This window comes from Oreochromis niloticus, unplaced genomic scaffold (assembly GCF_001858045.2).
Source record: "Oreochromis niloticus isolate F11D_XX unplaced genomic scaffold, O_niloticus_UMD_NMBU tig00003531_pilon, whole genome shotgun sequence".
Classification (NCBI taxonomy): Eukaryota; Metazoa; Chordata; class Actinopteri; order Cichliformes; family Cichlidae; genus Oreochromis; species Oreochromis niloticus.
In genome coordinates, this window is record NW_020327886.1 from 4,183 (window position 1) to 32,039 (window position 27,857).

The 27,857-nt window shown below is 39.8% G+C and overlaps 2 protein-coding genes and 1 long non-coding RNA gene across 8 annotated transcripts; 2 read left to right on the forward strand and 1 right to left on the reverse strand.

Annotated features, from left to right (window-relative positions):
• Positions 1 to 1,176: 1,176 nt before the first annotated feature.
• LOC109200970 (mitochondrial ubiquitin ligase activator of nfkb 1-A-like) lies at positions 1,177 to 1,821 on the forward strand. Its single transcript, XM_019356549.2, has 3 exons — positions 1,177 to 1,369; positions 1,490 to 1,610; positions 1,706 to 1,821. The coding sequence occupies exons 1-3, from the start codon at positions 1,294 to 1,296 to the stop codon at positions 1,740 to 1,742; spliced, it is 234 nt and encodes a 77-aa protein (XP_019212094.1). The 5' UTR covers positions 1,177 to 1,293; the 3' UTR covers positions 1,743 to 1,821.
• Positions 1,822 to 2,350: 529 nt separating this feature from the next.
• Positions 2,351 to 25,597, forward strand: LOC106096666 (uncharacterized). Of its 6 annotated transcripts, none has more exons than XR_003217947.1 (5): positions 2,351 to 2,504; positions 17,732 to 17,870; positions 20,794 to 21,855; positions 21,938 to 22,093; positions 23,956 to 23,971. XR_003217947.1 is itself a non-coding variant. In XM_019356548.2 (5 exons), the coding sequence occupies exons 3-5, from the start codon at positions 21,989 to 21,991 to the stop codon at positions 25,370 to 25,372; spliced, it is 516 nt and encodes a 171-aa protein (XP_019212093.1). In that variant the 5' UTR covers positions 17,917 to 17,956; positions 21,058 to 21,855; positions 21,938 to 21,988; the 3' UTR covers positions 25,373 to 25,597. The 6 variants fall into 6 exon arrangements, 1 of the variants encoding a protein (XP_019212093.1); XM_019356548.2 differs by lacking the exons at positions 2,351 to 2,504; positions 17,732 to 17,870 and adding exons at positions 17,917 to 17,956; positions 25,055 to 25,597 and having other exon boundaries at positions 21,058 to 21,855; positions 23,956 to 24,048; XR_003217946.1 differs by lacking the exons at positions 2,351 to 2,504; positions 17,732 to 17,870 and adding an exon at positions 17,878 to 20,544.
• LOC109200971 (uncharacterized) lies at positions 6,823 to 7,934 on the reverse strand. Its single transcript, XR_002061018.2, has 2 exons — positions 7,559 to 7,934; positions 6,823 to 7,459 (listed from the first exon to the last, which is right to left on the reverse strand). It is a non-coding gene; the product is annotated as an uncharacterized LOC109200971 (long non-coding RNA).
• Positions 25,598 to 27,857: the final 2,260 nt, after the last annotated feature.

The window sequence follows — 27,857 nt, forward strand, 5'->3', positions numbered from 1 at the left end:
CCCAGAAATACATTTCACAGAGAAATTGTTGGAATAAAGATGTCCTGTGTCTCTGATCAGACCTGAAAGAGATTTAGCAGTTTGAACTACCAAATTCACACCTTCATTAACCAAAGCTGACATGTATTTATCTATTTATTGGAGCTGCCAAGCAGGAGGAAAGGTGTTGGAGTCTAATTGGCATCGTTTTAAATTCACCGAAGGAGTGATGCAGCTGTTAATAATTTGCTGTTTTGTTATGGTATTTTAATGTACTCTAGTCTGTGCCTGGTTGCATTTTGTTGTGTTTGATTTTGTATTATAATGTGTGTACATATGATGTAGATTGTGTGTGTCATTGTTGTTAATTTTGTGTAATTAGCTTTATTGGAAGACTAAACCTCTAAGGATCTTACTTTAACCCTGATTAGAGATTAGAGCTCATGTGTTTTTGATGGAAGAGTTAAGGTCCCTTCTCAGATTAGATATAGAGATTTGAAGAAATAACCTGGGTAGAGAATAACACAAAAGGATGGAGAGTAGTTTAAATTTACAAGGTGAGCTTTATATCAATATTATAACATTTAGTTTTCTTCACTATATTGCATTACACATTGTAAATATAAACTTGCAATGCTGTTATAAAGCTGTAGGTGATGGGAAGCCTGTGGCTTTTTGCACAAGAAGTTAAGATGGAGAATTAGGACCAAAATGCAAAAATTGGCATTTTAGAATAGAAACAAAATTTCAAGAGTAAACTGGATAGTATTTTGAAGGAAAAAATCAAACTTGGAAGTGGCTGCATTTGTGCAAGAAGAAATAGTGGCAATGGACAGATGCAAGGCTATTGATGGGGAGTTGTATGAGATCAGGCTGCAATTGACATTTCACAGAAGAGGGCGTGAGAAATTTAAACAATGACCTTTTATGTAAGGTTTATTCTGTCCTTCTGAAACCCGTCGTCCTTTCTTATTCAGTTTTTAGCTGTTTTGTTGTGCACTTTTAGTCTTTTTGAGTTTCTTGATTACTTCCTGATGTGTTCTTTTAGCTCATGCCATCGGCATCTGTCTTGATGTAAATCCACAAGGATCTGTTAGGGACATATCTTTTCTTTTCTCAAGCTAAACTGGTTCTTTGAAAGATTTAGTATTTCACCAGTCATTTATACAATTAATAGCAACTTGGTGATCGCTAGCACTGCACCGAAAAGTATCCATTTACAGTGAGCTGATTAACACGCAACAAAGACATAACTACTGGACAAGCAAATGCACGAGTTATTAATTAGTCAGTCTTATTTACAGTGTGTGCTCCATGTTTCCAGAATTCTCCATGGTTAACATTTTGAAGGTTACTCCAGGAGCATGTCTACAGCATGTCATCATTGAAGGTAATCAGTCTTTTTTTTGTTTTTGATGAGGACTAGAAAATTTATTTATTTAATCTGAAAACTTGTATACCAGCCTGCCTCTCGTTCCTGTTACTGTATGTGTGCTCATATACATTTTAGGTGCCGTAAAACCAGCTAGAAGGCCTCTCATTAGTTGGTACAACAAAGACAATGTTGGCATGCTGCACAAATTCATGGTGAAAGAACCCAGGCTGTTGTGGAACGGACTTTTACGTACATGGTGAGAACATCATTAGGCAAGCTGAAATTCCAGTACATCTAACATTTTCTCCTTGTTATCACATGTGCAAACTGTTCCTCACGTTACCTTTGCAGGACAGTAGTGATGCGTCGCGAACGAAACAGCTCTTAGAGCCGGCTCTTTGAAGTTACACGGTAGTTACAGTCGCAGTAGCACAGGAACAGAGCAGGAGGGAGAGAGAGAGAAAGAGAGCCAGGGGCAAGACAAGAGACAACTCATCACATCAGAAAGTATAGTAATCATCCACGACTATTTCATTTACGGATGATAAAGGATTCAGAAAGTTTATTCATGCAGTGAATCCTATATATGCAATTCCAAGCAGGAAACACTCTCCACAAAAATCCCAGGCCTATATGACAGAGATGTGCATCTTCTTTTTGTTTTGCATATTTTAATTTATATTTTATTGTGTTGTGGTTTGCAGTGTTTTGTGTTGTTTCACTTTAACTTTGTTTAAAAGGAAAAGCTGAAATTTAATAGTTAAAAGTTGAAGTGTAATAGTTGTTTTTTGTACTTTATAATTTATTTATTACATTTTATGTAGCGTGAATAAATAAAGTATATTTATGGTGACCCTTAGAGACAAAACACAGCCGAAAGAGCCGGTTCTCTATAAAGAGCCGGAATTCCATCACTACAGGACAGATAATAAATGACTCTTGCATGAGAAACTAGAGGCGGTGCCCTTTTATTAGAGGGACTGGATAATACCGAAATCAGAGTCCTGTCGCCTTTACCGGCCGCTGGTCTGGACAAGGAGGTCACATATGAGAAGTTTCACCAGGTCAGTCACAGTTTGGGTGACCTCGTTGGACAGTACTTTACTGGGGAGAAGCCAAAGGTCAACTGGAGATCGAGGGAATTCTCAAAGTAAGTCATTATATTCAAACTTGAATGAATTAGTGTTCACTTCATAAAGCCTAATTTACTGCCAATATTATGTCAAGAGATTTATTCTAAAGACACTTCTTCAGCTAAGTCTAGGGTAGAAACACACACAGACGCTGTGTTTTTCACTTGTATACAAGGGCGGTCACAGAACGCTCACACAGAGTGGGGCCTGTGATCAGCGCTCTGTTCTTGCACTTGTCTTTATTTATATGCAAAAATAATACAACAGTGAATACGTCTATTCATAGGCAGAGGAAGTTAGTGCGTAGGGAGTGAAGATAAGAGCGGTTTAGGTGTATGCATGTGTGTTGTGGGATACAGAAGGACGCGGCCTCTCTTCTTGTTAGGGAGCGTCAGATAAGAGTGTCCAGCTCTCCTCTTCCTGGCAGGAGTGAAATAATAACAGCTTGTTCAGCTGTGAGAAAGAATTTATAAAACAGTCCTGTAGTGGACAACAGTCTAAGTCATCAAAGGTCAACATACAGTATTCTATCATATGCAACTTATATCATTAAAAGCTTATACTGACTACTAAGTACAACTCTCCGTTGACATTCCCTCCTGTTGTCAGTATAACTTGAAGTGAGATATCAGTATGTAACATCTTGTTGTACATTTTCTGTCACATCATCATTAATCACACAAAGTCTTCATGCTCCAACAGGTCGGGGTCATCATCATCATTTGTCACGGCTATGTATGCAGCAACAGTGGAAACAATTATACGGTTAATCATGAGTTTCAGACATGGCAGTATACATGTTATAAAAACACAAAATAAAAGTAAAAATACAAAAAGGGATAAATAGAATAAATAAGAATAAGAATACAAAGGAATTGCAAGTATTTCAAGTATTGAAGTCTATTGCACCGTTGGTTTTTAACAAAAAGTATTGCACAGTGAAAAGGCAGTAGTAGTCTTTTTAGCAGTCACTTGTATTATTTACATAGTCCTGAGTTTGAGCCTGCTGGATCTGTCTCAAGGCGTTCAGGGCATCAGTCATGTTTGATGAGTGTACATTGTCTGATGTGTGTGTGTGTCATTTCTCACTCAATCAACAAGTGCACGTCTGTGCAGGTGTGTGTTTCTCTTCATTCTGAGTCAGTGTGTGTAGATGTGTATGTTTGTGTATGTTGGCGTGTTTATCACTTCCTGTTCTGGTGTTTTGGGTAAACCACGGCCTGAAGCATGCCCTGGGGTCCTGCCCTCCTCCTTTTCAGTCCGGTTGCGACCATTGCTGCTGCTGCTGCTGCTGCTCAAAGTTCAGTCTGTCCTGGTTTTGGCCCCAATTGGGGCAGTCCTTTCTTCTTCTGTGTTTTGTCCATTCTGAGGTGCCTTTTGACCTCAGTTGCTCCTCCTGTCTCTGGAACGCCCTTTCTTCTGCTGCCCGATCATCCGTGTTGGTCCATCACTGTCCTGCACAGTGTTAATGCAAAGTTATCAAGGTCAGCATTCTTTGCTCGGCCTTACTTTTCATTCGGGCTTAATGGGCGTCTCGTCACAGCTCTGTCAGCTGAAGCTGTCTGGAAATCTCCCCCGTGTAGTGAAACGGGCCTTGGATTTAACACTCTCCGTCTCTGCTGCATGAGATCGCTTTCCTGTAGCACTGTTGACATTTTAGATTGTTGTTATGGTCCAGCTGCTGCAGTATTTGGTCAGGGTCAGGGTCAGAGATGGTAGAGGGGAGAGCAGGAGTCCAGGTCAGCCTCGGCTTTCCGGGCTGGCAAAGCAGCCTGTAATCAAACATAAAGAGAAAAACAAAAACAAAACAAAACAGACGAACAGGAAAATGATGTTGTATTGGCTGTGTTATTCAGAGAGGGGAGAAACACCGGGCCAGGCCCTGTGTCAGCCTTCTCTCCCCCCTTTTTTTGTGTTTTTCTCACCATATAATCAACTCATAACCCACCAAGTTGACAGGACAACACAGGTACATGGTAAAATTCGTAAGATCATGTTTAAAAGCACAAAAAGAGAATTTCCCTTCCTTCAGTAATCACTTGTATGATTCAATCAGCAGAAACATCTCACAATTGACTCTTAACCACTAATTTTGTTGTTCATCACTGGTTGGTCATACCAGTGTCGTTCTTTTTGAAGTTGTTGTCCTGCAACCCAGAGAGTTTATTGTTAGTAGTGGATAAACTTCAGCATTTGATAACAAAACTATTAAGTTTTCCCTGTTTTAACACTAATGAGAGATATAGGCGCATGCATAGTGTGTGCTGTAGTGTAAGCTGTTCTTCATTGCATGTATGTGTATTAGTAGCTTGCATGCAAGGCCTCTGGGACTGTTTCACCCAAAAGAGCATTTTCTCAACAGTTGCCTTTCACTCGCGTGTGTTAAGAAAGGCAAATGTGCTTGAAGCAGTTGTGAGATTATTATGCTGTTATATATTACATTATACCTATAATCAAAATGAGTGAATCATGATACTGCTGTAGGCACATCATACTTCTGAGTTAAAAGAATGTGAAAATCATTAGATTTATTAGATAGGTTTGTATTATCCTATGCTGCTGATTTATTGTGAGTGAGTTACACTGTTTCATGACATTTCATACTGCCGAGTTATGAAAAGAATATTGTATTCAGAGAGTAGGGGCCTCTCTCTCTCTTTTTTCTTTGTGATAGTAAAGAGAACAGAGCACATGCCACGGGAGCGTCACCCCCACCCTTGGTGGAAGCAGAAAAACAGGGAGCCAAGGTCATAACTCAGGCTCACTAAGAGTTAGAAGAATATGAATGCTTAGTTTGTGGCTGTGGCGCATTTTATATAGCTTCTTTTCTTTGTTTAGTAGCTTTCTGCCTTCACCTGAGGGTGTGCCTAAGCATGTGACTTCAAGTCTCCATAATTGGAGTTTATTTATATGTTGCAGTATTAGCCTGCTTCAACACTTAAGCAAACATCACTCTTTGTTTATTATTATTATTATTGTTATAAATTGTCCTTTCTCAAAAACTGAAAATGAAATTGTAGTTGTTCTTTGCTGAGAAACACAAACCCCCCCCCCCCTTTTTTTTTTTCAAACAAAAATTACATTTCAAAACAAAAAACAGACAACCCAGCTCTCAGCTGGCTCTGGACTTATCATCATCAAGGACACATGGTGAGAGCTACTTCAGAAGTTACAGTACTCATCACTCAAGCAACATTTCAAAAAAGAAAAGAAACAAAAAACAAAACTCAGCACACTGCACAGAGAACAACAACAAGACACAACTGAAGATGTTGTTCTTGTTTGTTCTCCCTGAATTTTAGAATAAGTTATTACATCTGCATTAGTAAATCATATGCCTAATCATTATGTGCCACTGTGATCCACAAGTATGATCACAGATTTATTCATTTTTCAACCCCACAAACAAAAAACAAAACAAAACAAAAAACAAGTTACCAATGGCTTGAACGCTTTACACACGAGTCAGGATGCAAAAAGGCTGCTGCCAAAAACAATCAGAAGCGTGAGGGAAAAAAACTGAGCCCACAGACAGCTTCATGTTTGAGCTTTAATAGCTGTTTCCCTCCCCCTGATGTGTTCCTATGCAGCTCCTGCTCTAAAAATGTGTAACCTGCTCATCAGCTTAGCAGTGACCATATATTTAATTCAGCTTCTCATTGTGTAGCTTTAGCTGTTGTATACAGGGTTTTTAGTTGTTAATATAGGTGTGCTCTATATTTCAGCAATGTCTCATCTAGGATGACAGGTTTTCGAGCAGGTCAAGTGCCTCTATGCACTTAAGTAGTTTACATATTTTCTTTATTTTCTTCATTTCATATGTCATTATACTGAATTTGAGCACCTTAAGCTTGATGCAGACTACTTTTAACAATTATCCACCTCACATCATAGCTGACTGAGGTGCCTCTTCATATTAATATTATGTTATTATTAATGTTATTATCTTTTATATAACAGCAATAGTATATTACAATATTTTATTTATATTTTATTTGTGTCCACCAAGGGCTGAGGGTGAGCTGCAGTCTCACCCCTTCCCAAGCTGGAGACATTTTCCTTTTCACACACTTTCCTTGGCTGAACAATGACACAACCTTAATATACCTCATGCATCTCTCTATTTCATTTAATATGTGTTTGTGTGAGTTATGTATTTCTTTCATTCTATTCAGTCTGGGCACAGTCTTCATCCTAACTATGTTTCATTGTTAATACCAGTTTACAGGTTGTTATCCTTGCTTTTATTAGTTTGAATACAGTAGAGATAAGCTCTAATTCAATTTAACCTTTTGCTTATTCCACTTTATTCCTCTTGTATTTATATGTATTCAGTTGGGTCTGTATCCAGCCCTTTTTAAACTTTGATCTCTAATCTTTTACTTGACGAGGGATTATTATATTCTTCCTAGTCTGAACTGCTTCTTTGTTTCTTACAGTCACGTACAAAATGTCCCTCTTTTCCACACCTCCAGCATGTAGTACTAAAACCACTGCTTGGTGTGTGTCTAGGCCTGCCTCTACCCCCTACTCCTGCCCTGTGCATTCCTCTCCCTTTCTTTTGGATTATTGTTTGGTTTGTTGTTTTTCTAAACATTCCTCATCAGGTGTTAATTTTGCTTGTTTATTCCCCATTGTCAAAGATTTTGCTGGGCTGTCACTGGCACGCTTGACTTCAGAGTGGTTGCTGATACGCCCTTCTACTTCACTTCTAAAAAATGAAGCGGTATCAGTTTTACGAGATAAAACTCAACCGTTCTCATTTGTCACCAGTACGTGAGCCTCAGCAAAGAAAACAAATAAAATAGAAGTAGTTCAGCAGCGTATTGTGCTGTAAAATCAACTTACTTCTAGACACATACACACATACACACAGATAGACATTTGCGCGCTAATTTGTCACGAAGTATTTAACAGCTACCTCTGAAACTGGTCTAAACTTAGTTCTTTTTGGCCTTTTGGCGAACTTAACCTATTTTACGCGTTTCTTTAATAATTTGTCACGAGATAATTTCAGCTACCTCTGAAACTGGTCTAAACTTAGTTCCTTTGGCCTGTTGGCAAACTTAACCTATTTTATCATTTTATTTTACGCGTTTCTTAAAACCTTCGCGGCCGTTTTATATATCAAAAATAGTGTTTCTCACCCTCAGACGTCTCACTGGTGGTTCGGATCGTCAGACTGAATCCCACCGCCGTGGACCAGACTAAAAACACCGGCCTGGACCCGAATTTAAACGTTCCAGGGCTTTCGGCCTCGTCTAAGAGGGCTGTGCACAGACTTCGGTGCTGGCTCCCACGGCGTCAGGAATCAGTGCTGGATCCTGGAACAGAGTCACAGATAACAGTTCTGATGTTTCTGCCCCGGCTACGAAGGACCAAAATAAATGTCAAGAGATTTATTCTAAAGACACTTCTTCAGCTAAGTCTAAGGGTAGAAACACACACAGACGCTGTGTTTTTCACTTGTATACAAGGGCGGTCACAGAACGCTCACAACAGAGTGGGGGCCCTGTGATCAGCGCTCTGTTCTTGCACTTGTCTTTATTTATATGCAAAAATAATACAACAGTGAATACGTCTATTCATAGGCAGAGGAAAGTTAGTGCGTAGGGAGTGAAGATAAGAGCGGTTTAGGTGTATGCATGTGTGTTGTGGGATACAGAAGGACGCGGCCTCTCTTCTTGTTAGGGAGCGTCAGATAAGAGTGTCCAGCTCTCCTCTTCCTGGCAGGAGTGAAATAATAACAGCTTGTTCAGCTGTGAGAAAGAATTTATAAAACAGTCCTGTAGTGGACAACAGTCTAAGTCATCAAAAGGTCAACATACAGTATTCTATCATATGCAAACTTATATCATTAAAAGCTTATACTGACTACTAAGTACAACTCTCCGTTGACAATTAATAATTTATTCTTTTTGATAAGTGACACACCTTTGTTCCAGGTGGGGACAAATATTACGGGTGTAGGCGAGTTGAAGCTGGACACAGATGGCACTCTGAGTCTTCGACCCCCTTCTAACGGTTCACAGTACTTCCTGACCCAGTGGACTTCGACGCCACACAAGGAGAGAATGAGAACTTTTTGGTGGAAAGTGTAGGTCATTATTTCTGCTTTGGCAGGGGCAGCAATCAATTTCTGGGCCAGGTTACGCTACTACCGCCACCTTGAGGCTCACAGGGAGCAGGAAAGAAAGGAATTTAACAGACTGCTGGCTGAAGCCGCAAGACAGCAAAATAATGTACCAGGACAGGACAACCTTCAAGGCGTGGCCATGTGTGTTATTTGCCTCAATCAGCCCTGTATCTGTGTCTTGTTGGACTGTGGACACGTGTGCTGCTGCCACACCTGCTACCAGGCTCTGCCACAGCAATATTGCCCTATTTGTAGACAGAGGATTGTAAGAGTGCTACCTCTGTATCAAGTCTGACGTAGCTGTGGAAGCAGGTCACCTCAGTAGAAGCTTCGAGTCTAAACTGCTACACTTATTAAATCAAAAATTAAATGTGAGTCATGTTGTGAAAACATTTTGTCCATAACGGAGATTTGTTGTGGGAAATATGGGAATATAAAACAAGTGGAAAAATGTGTAAACTTGTGCAATACAGATGTTTGTTTTGCTGAGTGCTCATGTGCCTTGTTTTAGCATTTTCTACTGAGTGATGGTACTTTAAAGTAAATGGACTGATTCTTTTATAGTGCTTTCCTGCCTGCCTGAGCACTCAAAGCACTTTACACAACTTCCCTCATTCACCGGTTCAAGGAAGCATTTTTTTGCTGGGATTTTAACTGGGACAGCAGCCTTAATCCCTCTGAAGACTGATGACCCAAGCTTTGAAGAAACAGTTGGTGCTACCAGCCAGCTTACACAGACAAATGCACATCTGACTACAGCTCCTGGAATTGATTGCCTGTACAAATATATCAATACAGTGGTCGGAAAGATAGAAAATACTTCAACAAGTGCTGGGAGCATAGAAAACTGTTCTAGCTGTTCAAAAAACAAGGATACGTGGATGCTCAAATCTTCACAATGTACAAACAAAAAAGACTGTGCACTGTGCAGACTGTGGAAACCATTGTGAAATTTACCTTCTTGCTGTTGCTGCTAAATTGCTACTGTAGCCAAAATCCTCTGTCACCTTCAGAAATATCTATTAGAAGAGATTTTTCCTGAAAGCCAGTGTGGCTTCCAGTCTTTCACCCACTGTGGACATGGTCAAAGGAGTTCACCTCTCATCCGAGAAGCTTCTTCAGTTCTAAGGTCAAATGGCCGAGGTCCATCTGACCTCAGGAATTCACATGACAAGGTGGGGCCAGGTTTCACAATGGGCTCACCTGAAACCCTGGCTGATTAGGTCCCACACCCGCTCTCACACCTTGGCGCATGTGATTAGAGGATCACCAGGGGGTCCTTTGTCCCTCATTGGGGGGATACTCCCACTGGGTTTAAATCTGGGACTCTCGGCCATTTGACCTTAGAACTGAAGAAGCTTCTCGGATGAGAGGTGAAACGTCTTCAAGCAACTTAAAGAAGTCCAGACGCTTTTCTTTGCAAACTCCTTTAACTACGATGACCTGGATGACTGAGAACCTTCACAGACACACTGTGGACATGATCGTTATACTAGTACGACTGCAAGAACAGTGCATTGAATAACATTTTTGTTGATTTTATAAACACTTTGGACGCAGTAGTCAGAGCGCTGTACGGTTGCCGGATATCTTTGAATCACCAGACAAATACAAGCAACTGGTTCTTCTAGTTATCAGCAAGCATCAGCCCAGACACATGGCCACTGAAATTCCTGGACCGCAAATAAAAATCTCTTAAACTCATGTTTTCTTAAAAATAAAATATAGAAAACAAGTAAAATGTTTAAACTAAGACATTTTACTATTTCATTAGAATAGAATAGAATAGAATTCAACTTTATTGTCATTGCACATGTCACAGGTACAGGGCAACGAAATGCAGTTTGCATCCATCCAGAAAGTGCTTTAGTCGTGATATAGATATATTACAATATAAATTAGCAATAATAGAGATGTGTAAGTATATTACAGAAATGGGTCTATTATGGTATGTTATAATGTACACAGTGTGAAGTATGTTATGAATATTCTATAACTATAAGTATGTACAGGCTGTAGTGAGTACAAGCTATGTACAGGCTATGAACAGGATATAAATATGAAATAAAAACTATACAGAAATCTGAGAAATACAGTTATACAGAATGTGAACTATGTAAGTTATAAACAGTTGTGGGATTAAAAATTATCGTATGTACAGAATGATTATCTACACAGAACTATACAGTAGTGGTAAAGTGCTAGTGGTTGTGGGTGTGTGTATGTTCAGTCCATGAGTTTAACGTGGGTCAGATGTCAGGAGGCAGAGTTCAGGAGTCTGACAGCTGTGGGGAAGAAGCTGTTCCGGTACCTGGTGGTCTTAGTCCGGAGGCTCCTGTAGCGCCTCCCAGAGGGCAGGAGGGTGAAGAGTCTATGTGATGGGTGACTGGGGTCTCTGATGATTTTCCCAGCCCTTTTCAGACACCGCTTCCTGTAGATGTCCTTTATGGCAGGAAGTGGTGCTCCGGCGATGCGCTGGGCAGTTTTCACGACCCTCTGCAACGCCTTCCGGTCCGAGGCAGAGCAGTTCCCGTACCAGACTGTTATACAGTTGGTCAGGATGCTCTCGATGGTGCAGCGATAGAAGTTCACCAGGATGTCTGAGGACAGGTGGTTCTTCCTCAGAGTCCTCAAGAAGAAGAGGCGCTGGTGAGCCTTCTTGACCAGCTTGGAGCAGTTGGTCGTCCAGGTGAGATCCTCGGAGATGTGGACTCCCAGGAACTTGAAGCTGCTCACACGCTCCACAGCCGTCCCCTTAATGTGGATGGGTGGATGTGGGTCAGCATTCCTCCTGTAGTCCACGATGAGCTCCTTAGTCTTCTCGGTGTTAAGCAGCAGGTTGTTTGTGTCGCACCACTCAGCCAGACGATCCACCTCCTCCCTGTAGGCGGCCTCGTCGTTGTCACTGATGAGGCCAATCACCGTGGTGTCATCTGCAAACTTAATGATGGTGTTGGAACCATCAGCAGGTCTGCAGTCGTGGGTGAAGAGGGAGTAGAGGAAAGGGCTCATCACACAGCCTTGTGGTACACCGGTGTTCATTGTGATTGTTGATGAGCAGCGGTTATCCAGTCGGACATGTTGGGGGCGGTTGGTCAGGAAGTCCAGTAACCATTTGCAGATGAGGGAACTGATGCCCAGGTCTGTCAGTTTCCTGATGAGTTGTGAGGGGTGGATTGTGTTGAATGCTGAACTGAAGTCTATAAACAGCATTCTGGCGTAGGTGTTGTTGTTGTCCAGGTGTGAGAGGACAGAGTGCAGTGCGATGGACACTGCATCCTCTGTGCTCCTGTTCTGGCGGTATGCAAATTGGTGGGGGTCCAGGGTGGGGGGAGACAGGATTTGAAGTGTGCTAAGACCAGCTGCTCTAAGCACTTAGTGATGATGGGGTGAGGGCTACTGGGCGGTAGTCAATGAGGCTAGATGGGTTGGAGTTTTTGGGTATCGGGACGATGGAGGTGGATTTGAAGCAGGCCGGTACCACAGCGTGGGCCAAGGACAGGTTGAATATGTCTGTCAGGACTCCTGCAAGCTCCCCAGAACACGCTCTGAGAACACGCCCGGGGATACCATCAGGACCTGCAGCCTTGTGGACATTGATCCTGCTCAGCACCGCTCCTACATCGGTGGGGGAGAGAGTCAGAGGTTGGTGGTCTGGCGTCATGTCTGTTATGGTTGTGGTTGTGGGGTTGCCTCGCTCAAAACGAGCATAAAAGTTGTTGAGCTCGTTGAGGAAGGAGGCATCAGAGGATGTGGGGGAGGGTTTGGTGGTCCTGTAGTCTGTAATGGTCTGGAGTGGCAAGGACCTTAAAAGCAAAGCTCCAAGGTGATATAATTGTAATATCAAAATGTCCCCATGAGCAATATGGTTTTAAGCATCCTTGCCACATGCGTATTAAAAATATTAGGTAACTTTCATTTTAATGGCAGCAACACATCTAAGAAAACATTTGGTGGATCATGTAATTAAAAGTATGATTTAAAAAAAAAAAAAAAAAGACAGTTGAGGATCTGGAATCCTATATCAGACAAGAACGGGACAAAATTCCTCTCCAAACGTCCAGCAGCTGGTCTCCTCAGTTCCAGAACATTTACAGGCTGTTGTTAAAAAAGAGGGTACGATACACAGTGGTAAACATAGCCCTGATCCAATTCGCTTAAGATCTTTTTTGCTCGTATGATATTATTTATCTTCTGTTGTGGTTTTATAGTTTCATTTGGTTTATATCTACATTTTATACAGTGCAAAGCTTTTTTGGAAATGGGGTTGTTTGCATATTTGTGTCTCTGTCTGGTTCTTTGAAGTTATAATTTACAGCCTTTGTCAAAGAGAAATATTGTTTTAGGAATAATTGGGGCTTTGGGACACTATTGTACTGTTAGTTAATTGTCATATAGAGAATGGACTATCCTGGGGTTTTGTGTAAAATCTATGCGTGCCATATTTTAGTTGACTTGTGAGGGCCAACAGACCTGAATAAAAATGAGCAAAACAAAATCAGATAGGTCAAAATGTAATTATTTGAGGGTTCGATGTTATATTTTCACATTATTAAGAGACAGTATAACAATGCCTGTTACTTAAAAGCAAAGCTCCAAGGTGATATAATTGCAATATCAAAATGTCCCCATGAGCAATATGGTTTTAAGCATTCTTTTTTGCAGAATGACTGAAAGAAATGGTTGTGCAAATTACGAAAAATATTCAGAAACTTGTGTGTTTTAAGGAGTTTCTTTTCACATATGATCCAGTTCTTATATTTAGAACTGTGCTTTTGCATTGTTAGAATGCATAATTGTTGTGACTACTGATGCTTTAAGACCTCCATAAATATTCAGTGGGTTAAAGGTCGCTTGACACTAGAAGAATGTCAGTATTAGTCAGCACTCCAACTAACCTTAGATTAGCAAGCAGCATGTCTGGCATTACTGCTGCTATGTCTCAGCCCACTCCAAGTTTGGTCTTTTCTCCGTCCTGAGAAGATTATTAATGTCACTACTTTCAAGTCGGTTAACTTAAACAATCCTCATGAGTATTTAAGATCTATCCTAAAAACCCCTCTTAACCCAATATGAACAAAACCAACATATGAGAAATGTGTACTGCAATTGCAGTCTGGACTGCTAAGTGAGAGAGAAATCTTAATGGCCATCAACTTCTGTTGCTGAAGCCACATGGTTCCTCTTTGTATGAACTGCTAGAGCATGTGACTGATAACACAAGCAGAGCTACAGACAAACCAAAACTATTAGCCATATGTTGTTATACATACAGAACAATGTGCAATCAGATAAACTGCTCTGGCTACACTTCAGAGAATAAACAGTAAAACTTAAATGTATGTTTCTGTCTGAACAAACACTATTACAGTACGTAAATCAGGAGGCTGCTACTGATATGTTTATCTGCATGATTTTGCATATCATGTACAATCATAACAAAACACCCACCCAATGTCTGCACTGGCGCATCAAAACATAAATTGAATGGGAGCCGGTGTTCTGACAAAACGTCATACCTTGTCAAAACATCCTACCGTAGCGTAAATTTATGGTCTAGTCTATCAATCCATGCTACCTTATCAAAATATGCTACCTTACGTGGTTAATGGCTCCATCGTACATATCTATAGGTAGGACGTTCAGATGGCCAAATCACACTTAAAAACTTGGATTTATTTCGCTAGGACATTCAGAACATGCTTCCTGCTTGGATTTATTTAGGTAGGAGGTTCAGATGGCCAAATCACACTATGAAAACTACTGCTTGGATTTATTTAGGTAGGATGTTCAGATGGCCAAATCACACTATTAAAACCACTGCTTGGATTTATTTAGGTAGGATGGTCAGATGGCCAAATCACTCTATTAAAACATGCTTCCTGCTTGGATTTATTTAGGTAGGATGTTCAGATGGCCAAATCACACTATCAAAACATGCTTACTGCTTGGATTTATTTAGGTAGGATGTTCAGATAGCCAAATCACACTATCAAAACATGCTTACTGCTTGGATTTGTTTAGTTAGGATGTTCAGATGGCCAAATCACACTATTAAAACCACTGCTTGGATTTATTTAGGTAGGATGGTCAGATGGCCAAATCACACTATCAAAACATGCTTCAAGCTTGGATTTATTTAGGTAGGATGGTCAGATGGCCAATCACTCTATTAAACATGCTTCCTGCTTGGATTTATTTAGGTAGGATGTTCAGATGGCCAAATCACACTATCAAAACATGCTTACTGCTTGGATTTATTTAGGTAGGATGTTCAGATAGCCAAATCACACTATCAAAACATGCTTACTGCTTGGATTTGTTTAGTTAGGATGTTCAGATGGCCAAATCACACTATTAAAACCACTGCTTGGATTTATTTAGGTAGGATGGTCAGATGGCCAAATCACACTATCAAAACATGCTTCAAGCTTGGATTTATTTAGGTAGGATGGTCAGATGGCCAAATCACTCTATTAAAACATGCTTCAAGCTTGGATTTATTTAGGTAGGATGGTCAGATGGCCAAATCACTCTATTAAAACATGCTTACTGCTTGGATTTATTTAGGTAGGATGTTCAGATAGCCAAATCACCAGTGATGGGAATAACGGCGTTACAAGTAACGGCGTTACTAACGGCGTTACTTTTTTCAGTAATGAGTAATCTAACTAATTACTATTCCTATCGTTACAACGGCGTTACAGTTACTAACAAGGAAACGCGGTCCGTTACTATTTTTCAACAAACAGACGGTTGAAGTTGTGTTCAGCTTACCATCTTATATCAGCTCCAGGAAGTAGCTGTAAGTAATCTGGACGCTACAGCTTTAAGCAGCTGCGCGCTCCCGCGGACGGTAATCACGATCACTGTCTAGCACAACACCTGGAGCTAAGGAGGCAAAACAATCGCATGAGTGCTGCTGTTTGACTGAGGAAGAATAAAGTAGTCGTGGTAAGCCAATCACATGACCACTTAAAGACAAAGCAACAAGGTGCCAGTTTTTAAATTGTGTTGATAGGCCACGTAAAACCAGAGTCATGATAAACAATATATACTATTTTCCTCAATAGTTTCGCCACGTTAGCGCTAGCAAGCACTCTCTGCTTATGAGCAAAACAACAAAACAAAAAAAAGTTTTAGGAGTGAGGGCGAGAGAGAGAGAGAGAGAGAAAGAGAGAGGGAGAGAGAGAAAGAGAGAGAGAGAAAGAGAAAGAGAGAGAGCAGAAAAAGAGAGAGAGCGAGTTTTGAGATGTGAGAGATTTGTGACGTTTATGGTGTTTGGAGTGTGTAGTTAATGTGTTGTCTTGTGTAGTTAGTGTGTAGTGTTGTGGATAGTTTTGTGTTGTGTGTCAGAACAATGAGGCGACTGCTGTCTCTAGGTAGAAACAGGAGTGATACACCTGCTGCTGTCAGACCTGCAGGTATCAGGCTGTGATGTTCTCCTTTATAGTGGACAGAAATGATTTTTTTGGAGTGGCACAAATAATTTGTGTGGCATCTTATTGAAGAACAGCTGATTGTTCTTTAAATAGTTTGAAATGGTTATTTAAAAAAAGGGTAAAAGGTAAATGGATGCAAATAACTTTGTTGTTTGCAAAACTTGTGCATAGGATTTTAAAATTGACAATTAATATTTGCATTTGAAGTTATGAAATATGATTCATTAAACATGTTTATGGTTGTTACAGTAAAAATATAACTTTTTCTACTCTGATTTTTATGTTTTTTGTCTGATTTTAGATCAATTCTGGTTATACAGTATGACAAAATGAGAACATAACTGTAAATTCAGGCACGTGAGGTTGCGCTAAAAAGAATGATACCAAACAAGGCAAAGTAAATAGTTTTTAAAGGTAAAATGTGGAGAGAAAATCAAGAGTAGTAAAAAAATGGCCAATTATACCCTGGACCCCAGAGGGTTAAATGTTCTTTGTTTTTTTTTTTAAGTAACGCAATAGTTACTTTTCCAAGTAATTAATTACTTTTAGAATATTGTAACTCAGTTACTAACTCAGTTACTTTTTTGAAGAACTAACTAGTAACTATAATTGAATTACTATTTCAAAGTAACTTGCCCAACACTGCAAATCACACTATCAAAACATGCTTACTGCTTGGATTTATTTAGTTAGGATGTTCAGTTGGCCAAATCACACTATTAAAACTACTGCTTGGATTTATTTAGGTAGGATGTTCAGATGGCCAAATCACACTATTAAAACCACTGCTTGGATATATTTAGTTAGGATGTTCAGATGGCCAAATCACACTATTAAAACCACTGCTTGGATTTATTAAGTTAGGATGTTCAGGTGGCCAAATCACACTATTAAAACATCCTTACTGCTTGGATTCATTTAGGTAGGATGTTCAGATGGCCAAATCACACTATTAAAACTACTGTTTGGATTTATTAAGGTAGGATGTTCAGGTGGCCAAATCACACTATCAAAACATGCTTCAAGCTTGGATTTATTTAGGTAGGATGGTCAGGTGGCCAAATCACACTATTAAAACATCCTTACTGCTTGGATTTATTTAGGTAGGATGGTCAGGTGGCCAAATCACACTATTAAAACATCCTTACTGCTTGGATTTATTTAGGTAGGATGGTCAGGTGGCCAAATCACACTATTAAAACATGCTTCCTGCTTGGATTTATTTAGGTAGGATGTTCAGGTGGCCAAATCACACTATTAAAACATCCTTACTGCTTGGTTTTATTTAGGTAGGATGTTCAGGTGGCCAAATCACACTATCAAAACATGCTTCAAGCTTGGATTTATTTAGGTAGGATGGTCAGGTGGCCAAATCACACTATTAAAACATCCTTACTGCTTGGATTTATTTAGTTAGGATGTTCAGGTGGCCAAATCACACTATCAAAACATGCTTCAAGCTTGGATTTATTTAGGTACACTCAAAAAAATGAACTCAGCCTATCTCTGCTTTTACTAAAGTAGATTTTGTTGTTTGTTCTTAATAAACTCGATTTTGCAAAAATTCTTAAAGTGTTTGTGCAAATTTAATGAAATGTTGTTACTTTTTGTTGTTACACAAAGTCATTGAACTGTGTCAACGTAACATTGTTGAGTAAATTCACAGGTTTGTCCCTCTGCACATACTGCTGCGTGCAGAGCCCGCCTAAATAAGGGCCAATGCGCATGCGCACCACCCTCTTTCTCAAGCTTGCTTTTTCTTCGCCATGTGGACTGGTTCAGCCGCATTTTTGTCCAAAAATCAGGTAAGAAGTCATTTTTCTTGTAAAGCCCGTCTACATATATATGTTCAAGTGGTGTCATCACGAGCTCTGTTATTAAAACACTACAGGTTAGTTCATAGTAGACAGCAGTATCCATGTGCCTATTCTGATTGTGTCTGTGTTTTCAAAACATGGAATGCTCTACATAGCCACTTAAGCAGATCACATACCCAAAGAACTCTAGACAAGTCTGTGAGTTTGGCAACATTTAACTGCCATTTGTGTTCCTGCTGCAACATAGCTTCAGAGCAGGAGTATTTTTCTCACATTAACAACCATCTAAAATGTAACGAGACTGTGCATTGCATGTTTGAGGGTTGTTCTTTCAAAACAAATATCTATGGTACATTCAAGTCTCATCGAAATAGGAAACACAATCCTTATACCTTAAAAGACTTTAAAATCGGTATTGCTAACACTATTGTAGGCCAAACATCAGCTGATGACAGTACAGACACTAGTGTAGAAGAGGACATAAGTGCAAATATTGATCACGATACAACTACAAGTGAGACTGAAGATTTGGCAAATGTAATAGAACTTAATTTTGCATCTCTTTTACTTAAGTTGGAAAACTATTTTCATGTTCCCAGCATAGCAATTGACGAGTTGCTTTCAGAATTGCACTACCTGATAAGCTGTGCATCAGTGCCTTTGACAAATCAAGTAATTGTAGACATACTCAAGAATCATAACCTTTGTCTAGACCAGCCTGTTATTGAAGAACTGACAAAGGCAGTTTCTTTTAACCCTTTGTTAAAAGCCATAGAAAAGGACGGCACACTTGCCACTGCCTTCAAACGCAGACAGTATTACAGAAAACATTTTGAAGTAATTGATCCAATTGAATACATTCTCGACTCCCAAAGCAAGAGGACCTTTCAGTATATTCCTATTCTAAAATCATTACAGCAGATATTTAAACAAGAAAACATACTGAACAAATTTGTCACTAGCCACAATCAGAATCCTTTTGTAAATAAGGAAAAGTATACATCATATAAAGATGGTCTACATTTTCAAAATAATGAGTTTTTCTCAGGCGGTGAACTAAGAATCTCTATTTGTCTTTATGTTGATGATTTCGAAATTTGCAATCCATTGGGGACATCACGGAAAAAGCATAAACTTTGCTCAGTTTACTGGATTTTAGGTAACTTGCCACCAGGTAGTCATTCATCCCTCTCTTCTATTTATTTGGCTCTCTTGTGCAAAAGTGAGGACCTTAGGACCTTTGGCTATCCAAAAATATTTGAGCCACTTTTGCAAGACCTTGTCATTTTAGAGCAGCAGGGAGTGTTCATTGACAATTTAGGGGTCAACTTTAAAGGCACTGTCCAATATGTAGTGGCAGACAGCCTCGGAGCTCATGGATTGGCCGGTTTTGTGGAAAGTTTTTCTGGAGATTACTTTTGCAGGTTTTGTACTGCTACACGCTCAGAGATTGAATCAAAAGCTACAAATAGTGACTTTTCTCTGAGAACTGAGGAGCTCCATCGTGTACACATAGCAACTGCACGTGAGACAGGGGTAGCTTGTTGTGGTGTGAAAAGCTCGTGTGTCTTGGCAGACAGTCTGTCTTTCTTCAAGGTCACTGCAGGATTCCCCCCTGATCTTGCACATGACCTTTTTGAAGGTATTGTGCCTTTTGAGATAGCTGAGTGCCTTCGAATACTAATAGGCAAGAAGTACATCACTTTTGAAAATCTAAATAGACTTGTTCAGTCATTTCCCTACAAAGGAGGGGATCAGACTAATCGCCCTCAGAAATTGCCTCACAATTTTCTTAGTAAAAAAACTGTTGGTGGCAATGCACATGAAAATTGGTGTTTACTAAGACTTCTGCCACTTATTATTGGACAACACATACCTGAAAACGAACCAGCTTGGGAACTTCTACTAGATTTGAAGGATATTGTTGAGCTTGTTGTGTGTCCTGTTCATAACAGTGACTCAGTTGCATACCTGGAGAGTAAGATTTTAGACCACCATCAAAGGTACAAAGAAGTATGCCCAGATAGAAGACCATTGCCAAAACATCACTTTCTGGCTCATTATCCCTCAATAATTCGCCATTTTGGTCCACTTGCCTTATTATGGACAATCAGATTCGAGGCAAAGCACACATTTTTTAAAAAAGTTGCTAGACACACAAACTGCTTCAAAAACATAACCCTGTCTTTGTCAACCAAACACCAGCTCATGATTGGCCATTACATGCATTCATCAGGCTGTAGCAAAGCCACTTTTGAGGTTTCACGAGTCTCGGCAGTCCCAGTAGAACTTCTCAAACGTGAAATTGCACATTGTCTTGCTGAAAAGTACCCTGACACAGCTGTAGTTAGCCTTGCCCAGAGTGTGTCTGTTGCGGGCATCTACTACAGGAAGGGCATGTTAATAGTACATGGATCACTGGGGGGTCTGCCAGAGTTTGCTGAAATCCTGCAGATGTGTATTTTGGCAGATTCGTTGGTGTTTATAGTAAAAAAACTGAGCTCGTGGTACACTGAACACTATAGATCCTTCAAAATTGACCCATCTCCAAAGGAAATTTCTCTTGTTGCACATGAGGATCTGGTGGATTGTTATCCACTTTGTGACTACCAAGTCGGAGCTTCTCGCATGGTTACATTAAAGAGATACATACACTGTTCAGGTAATTTTAATGTCCATGTTGCCGATTTAATTTTTGTGCTGTATAGCAGTTCTTCTCAAAGTTTGGTTCTTAAAAATAGTTGGACCAGAACTTAAATCTACTCGGATATGTTTCAAGCCTTGTAAAAATACTAGAAAAAAAATTGTGCTGCAAAATTCTGAATACCACTAAAAAAATACCTGCTTCACCATTGTAACATGTACTGAAGTTTGGGAACCACCTGCTCATGTTCTTGCACTTATTTTTTAGAGTAACAGTTGGAGATTGGGACATCAGAAATGACAGCCCCAACAAAGCTTCTGATAATCCTGGGGGAGAACAACGCACTCAAGTTAACCCTTCCTTTGGGGATACCAAAGAATGTTAATGAGCTCAAAGCGGAGATTGAAAATCAGTGCGGAGTTTCTGAACAGTTCAGATTGCAGTACATGGACACAGATTTTAATCAGTTCCTTAACCTGACATCCACATTTGATCTAAAAGACATGGACAAAATAAAAGTGATTAAAACAGGTGTACCAGAAACATCCACTGGTAGTAATGAAAGCAGTGTGTCCTCATTTAACTTGGGTAGCCCCTGCTCTGGCCACAACCCTGATTATGACACAGATATACTGTCATCGCCAGAATCCAGGTCATCAAGCTCCTCGAGCTCAGCAAACTCCACGCTGCGATCAGAAGCCTGGCCACTGGACTTTCGCATACCTGAGTTTAGCTTCGATGTAGAGCTGCAATTGACAAAAGGCAACCAGGATTTCCAAGCCAATGGAACACTTTTAACCCTAAAACCAAAGCTCAAGTCTGACATTTTAGAGAGCTTGTCTTCAGAAATTATGAAGTACAAAGCTTACCCTTCAGACAGCAATCTTAGTGATGTTTGCCAAGCTTTGGTTGTAAAGCATCCATGCTTGAAAGAGAAGGGTTCAGAAACTGGATTTTCTGCATGGAAGATCAGTTTGAAGTATAAAATGTCAAACTATCGTGGAAAACTGAAGAACTTAGGGTGTAGTGAGTTGGTCATCAATTCTCTCAAAAGAAGAGGGAACAGTAATGTGCATCCCAACCAAGTCAAGAAACCCAGGAGAGCGGAGGTGAATTTCTGCCCTGATTATCCAGCTGGAGAAACCCGAGAGAGTCAGGAAGAAGAAAGGTTGGTGCTGCTTTCAGAGTTCAAGAAGAAGAACAACGATGAAACCATCAAAGCAAAAATGGCCCAAACCTTTCCTCACCGGAGGCAAGAAATTCTTCAGGACATGCCCTTCGTAGCTGACTTTAAAAGCCGATGGCCAGCTCTTTTTTTCTCCACGTGAGGTAACTGAATCAGTTGATCTGCAAATGCACTCCACATGCAATATTTTAAACCCATCATGCTAAACATTTGTTTATTTTACAGATAAATGCTGAATTCCAGCGCATCACTACGGTCCCGCTAACATCCACATTTATGGCACAGCTGGACAACAACACAACCAAACTGACCAAAGTCTTCAGAAACAAGGGAGGAACATCTGGACGCAAGATCACAGAAATCATGGCTGCAATTGATGAGGTTTGGAATTAATTTTTTTGAATGCTTCATTCCCTCTTTTAATACATATGATTTTGTTGTCTCCTTCTATTGTAAGGTAAAGTTTAATGTTGGTATTATGGGATTGTTTATTCTTTGTCCTTTTCATGATAGTGTTGTCACAGTAATAAAGTTTTAAGTTGATTTGGATACTTCATAAAAAAAATTGCCAGAATTAAAAGCTGTTTTTACAGGACCGTAGCGTTTCCAAAACGGGATTTGCCGCGGCTCCCTGGGGAGAATTTTGGCATTTGCAGTAGAAAAGCTGAAGCTAGAATAAACTGCCATCAGGCACCTTTCAAACCAAGACGGGATAAAGGGAGGTCTCTGAGCGCCCGCCCCCCGCATGTGACGTACAGGGTCACGCATTCAGCGTCAATTGCAGCGACCATGGTAAACAGACAGTAGTTTTAGCTTGGAGCTCACCTGTTGTCTCTCCCGCTCCACGCTCCGCTCTGCGAGTGTGTTTACCACTCAATTGAACCGCTGGCTGTCTCTCACTGTCCCTAAACAGACCAGCGATCTGTCTTCTTAACGGCCAAAAGAACGTAGTATCATTGCGTCCGTCCAGTTGATCATAAACAAGCTGAGCAGCCCATGGTCTGCCTGTGTTATTTACTTCTGCTGTCAACCAAGGCAGCGCGCTGCTCTGGCTCCACTACGGGGGACTTCCCTCTGTGACAAGAATGCTTGATGTGCGTTCAGCGAACAAAGGTGAGGGACTCAAGCGGCAATATTACTACGAGGCAAAACGTATCAGAATCGAGTTTTATCACTTTTCACCTTTGCGCCTTGCCGCATTTACGCGGCTCACAGATTCGGATTTATCACTCTAATGATGCGATGGTCTGTCTTATAAAATCAGCTCAAAAGTAAAGCTATTTCACCAACATGCTTTACCTTACAAACAGTTTTGAATCTGGTACTTGTTGGTGTTGTCTGTAATATTCAGATTGTGGTCCTGGATGTCCTCTGCTGTTGGTTGTTTTGTGCCGGGATCACACCGTGCGTTTTTTCGGCCGTCGCACACGGCTGCCCATGCCACACTCTTAGGACTCTAGAGACGTGACACACTGTGCTACACACGAGTTCAGTGACCCAAACTCAAGCAGAGACATGGAAAACATGCAGAACAGTGGGCCCTGAGGACCAGGGTTATGGGAAACCCTGGCTTAGTACTACAACTGTTTTTTCATTTGTCCTTGCAAAACCTCCTGTTCAAGTCCTCCAAACACACCCACGTCACCCCGCTTCTCTTCCAGCGTCACTGGCTGCTGGTTAACTTCAAGGTTCATTTCAAGATCCTGGTTCTGGTCCTTAGGGCCTTACATGGACAAGCACCATCATACAATGGAGATCTTCTCAGTCCCAACACCCCCAGCAGATCCCTGAGGTCCAGTGATCAAAGCCTGGTAGTGCACAACAGTCTAAAGACCAAAAGTGACAGATCATTGCTGCTGTGGCCCCCAAACTCTGGAACTCTCCTCCTAAGCCTTAGATCAGTGGACTCAGTGGTTTACTTTAAAAAAAAAAAATCCTCTGTGCAGGCTGGCTTTGGTGTGACCTCTTGTTCATCCTCTTCCTCACTGGATTCTTCATGCTGCTGTTTTTGGTCGGGTTTCTGTTTTTTTTGGGATCCTGTGGTTACCTTTTTTTGCTCGTCACATTTTTTCAAATGATAATGTTCCTTCTTTCCTTAATTTTTTTTATTTTAAATTTTGTTGTTCTTCTGTAGTGTGTCATGGACTTTTTTTCTCAAAGCATTATATACATTTATTTTGCTGAAGTTAACTGAAAATGTCTTTAAAGTTTAGCTAAGTCAAATTTGCTTTTATGTTTTACAGAACGACACAGTTGCAATGAGAAGAGTGTGTACGCTGAAAGGACTTGCAGTCTACCTCAATGAAGATCCGAACAGCTTGATCAAAGAATATCAGGCAAGTAATCAAATAGAAACAATTTCCAGTAATAAAAATTTAACTGACGGTAATTTTTCCTCACACACATTCACTAGATTATAACAAAAAGTTAAAATTAGAACATTATTGGAGATATAAAAGCACAAGCTTATGCGGGAGTGACCCTTGCCATTACAGTTGGGGTGTAATGTGGGCTGAGTGTACTGTCTTTCTGCTTTGTTGTTCTGCCGTGTAATCTAGATGATAGACCAACACCTCTCATCTCGCTCTGAGCTGTCTACTGTTTTGCAGCTTAAAGGGATATTCCATCCCAAAGTGAAAATTGGTCTATTACCATATTACCCAGAATAAGATAAGTGAGAAAAAATAATTTTGTAACCAGTGCAATAATTCTCCTGATCCCGCAGCAGTCTATTTGCTTTTGCCTAGCATTTAAAAAATGGAGTGAATGGGAACTATAAGCATTTTGGTTGCAAATGACTCTTTAATGGTACGAATTATTCCTGGTGAGCTCAATAATCATGTCGACTTTAAATGAAAAGTAATAAGTAACTTGAAGGATTTGGAGGAGTAGATTTAGACTTGGGAATACATTATGGTTACCACATACAACACTGTAAGCCGCCGCTGCATGGTGCATGGATATTCGAATATGTGTTTATTTATGGAAACCAGAGGCTTTTTCAACCACTGTTGTTGTATCCAAGTGCTATGCCATGGCGGGTTACAGGGTGCTTTGGCGTAACCGTAATGTAGGCCCAAGTCTAAATCGCCTCCTCCTGCAAATCCGTCGTGTTACTTTTTACTTTTCATTTGCAGTCGACATGATTATTGAGCTCACCAGGAACAATGGGTATAAGATCAGAAATGTACTGTGCTGGTTACAAAATGCTTTTTTCTCACTTATCTAACTCTTGGCAATATGGTAATAGACAAATTTCCACTTTTTGTGGAATATCCCTTTAATTGATAAGAAACCCTGCAACTTGTATTATTATGTTTATTTATTTATTTATTTTTTTAGGATGTGGACTTCCATGAGGCCGAAAGTGAAATGGAGAAGACGCTCATTGGCATCTACGTCATCAAACCAGAAGGAGAGCATGACCTTGACCCGGCAGAAGACATTGGTATCATAATTGAGGGTGTCGCTGTGCTCAGAGATCTTCCTGATGTTGCCACTGCTGTTGTGTTGTTGTTCGGCCTGATCTACACTTTAAACATGAGCTACCCATCCAACCTCAGGTACACTTTTGAGTTTTTTCAGAAAGTACTGATGGGACTTGATGCTAAGAAGCTATCAAACAAAGTTCAAGTGCTCAGAAACAAACTCCTTGAATAAAGAGGAGGAAGCGGGAGGCCCTTATTGCTTAACTTAGTTTGAATGCTTTACGTTCAGGTATAGTTAAGTTGTTCATAAACACTTTTTTTCATTGTCAGTACTGTTTCTTGGGAACATTCACCAGTTTTAGAGAACAATAATGTTCATTTGCATTTTAGCAAAATACTGTTACTTAAAAAATTGGTGTTGCACTTCTTCTACTGCTACTTGACAACATACAGAAAATGACAGACATTTTAAAAAGTTTTAGCGGTTAGGCCGCTGTGATTTGATATTTCAAAGAATGTGACATTTGGCAGCTGTCTGCAACTTGGGATGTAACCATAACTTGAAAAGCTGAGTAGCACTGTTTTACAGTACAGTTTTTGAACAAAACAGCCAATTTTCACTGTTTTAAATGAGTTTAGTTTGCTCTTTCATGCTTATCAGTGTTTGAAAATAATTCCTGAAACGTCTTGTAAAATGTAGGATTTTTTTTGATAATTTGGATGCTTTCTGGACCAGTTGAAAGACAAGTTGGTTAGCACTTCACTGATCTTTGAAGTAAAATATTGTTTTATGCACAAAGTATTTAGTTAAAGTTGTAACAAGTTGTCTGCATTGAGCTACGGCTCTACAGTCTTTTCGGTCTGTCAACAAGTATTTAATATGCACTGAATGTGCTTAGTAAAGACAGGACTTTGTTGGATCATTTTTTTAATCATTTTAGTTTGACGACAAGTTGGTTAGCACTTTATACTGATCTACATTTTCTGCACAAAATATTCACTTGGAAGTTGTAACAAGTTGCATTGATTGCACTTTGTGTTAAGCTGTTGTGCTTGGAAAAAAGTATTTTATATGCACTGAATGTGCTTATTAAAGGCAGGATTGTGTTTGATAATTTGGGTGCTGTCTTCATTTCTTCCTAAAAGATCTCCCTAAGATTTACTTAAAAATGTTATGTCAAGTGGTTCCACATAACTGCTTTAAGTAACTTTTAAGAAACTTTGCTATTTTGTATGGAAGTAACCAGTGTAAATGATTTATATGTAATTGTATTGAATAGAAATTACTTAACATTTTTATGTAATTCAAAAGCAGCAAAGTTATGTAGCAGCTACATAACAGTTTTACAAAGATACTACCTAACCAGGTTATGTCCTTCTAAAGCAGAAAAGTTATGTACCAGCTAAGTAACAGTATTACAAAGATATTGCCTAAACAAGTTATGTAGGCTTAAAGCAACAAAGATAAGTATCAGCTAAGCATTGCAATTAAGTTACATTTAGCCAATACACTTACGTAAATCTAACTTAACAGTATTGAGTTCAAACTAAGTAACAACATTTCTTAAAAGTTACTTAAAGCAGTTGTGTGGAACCACTTGACATAACTTTTTTAAGTAAATCTAATGTTTTATTTTTTTTGAGTGTAGGATGGTCAGATGGCCAAATCACACTATTAAAACATGCTTCAAGCTTGGATTTATTTAGGTAGGATGGTCAGGTGGCCAAATCACACTATCAAAACATGCTTCAAGCTTGGATTTATTTAGGTAGGATGGTCAGGTGGCCAAATCACACTATCAAAACATGCTTCAAGCTTGGATTTATTTAGGTAGGATGGTCAGGTGGCCAAATCACACTATCAAAACATGCTTCAAGCTTGGATTTATTTAGGTAGGATGGTCAGATGGCCAAATCACTCTATTAAAACATGCTTCCTGCTTGGATTTATTTAGGTAGGATGGTCAGGTGGCCAAATCACACTATCAAAACATGCTTCCTGCTTGGATTTATTTAGGTAGGATGTTCAGATGGCCAAATCACACTATTAAAACATGCTTCAAGCTTGGATTTATTTAGGTAGGATGGTCAGGTGGCCAAATAACTCTATTAAAACATGTTTCAAGCTTGGATTTATTTAGGTAGGATGGTCAGATGGCCAAATCACTCTATTAAAACATGCTTCAAGCTTGGATTTATTTAGGTAGGATGGTCAGATGGCCAAATCACACTATTAAAACATGCTTCCTGCTTGGATTTATTTAGGTAGGATGTTCAGATGGCCAAATCACACTATTAAAACATGCTTCAAGCTTGGATTTATTTAGGTAGGATGGTCAGGTGGCCAAATAACTCTATTAAAACATGTTTCAAGCTTGGATTTATTTAGGTAGGATATTCAGATGGCCAAATCACACTATTAAAACTACTGCTTGGATTTATTTAGGTAGGATGGTCAGGTGGCCAAATCACTCTATTAAAACATGCTTCCTGCTTGGATTTATTTAGGTAGGATGTTCAGATGGCCAAATCACACTATGAAAACATGCTTCCTGCTTGGATTTATTTAGGTAGGATGTTCAGGTCGCCAAATCACACTATTAAAACATGCTTCCTGCTTGGATTTATTTAGGTAGGATGTTCAGATGGCCAAATCACACTATGAAAACATGCTTCCTGCTTGGATTTATTTAGGTAGGATGTTAAGGTGGCCAAAT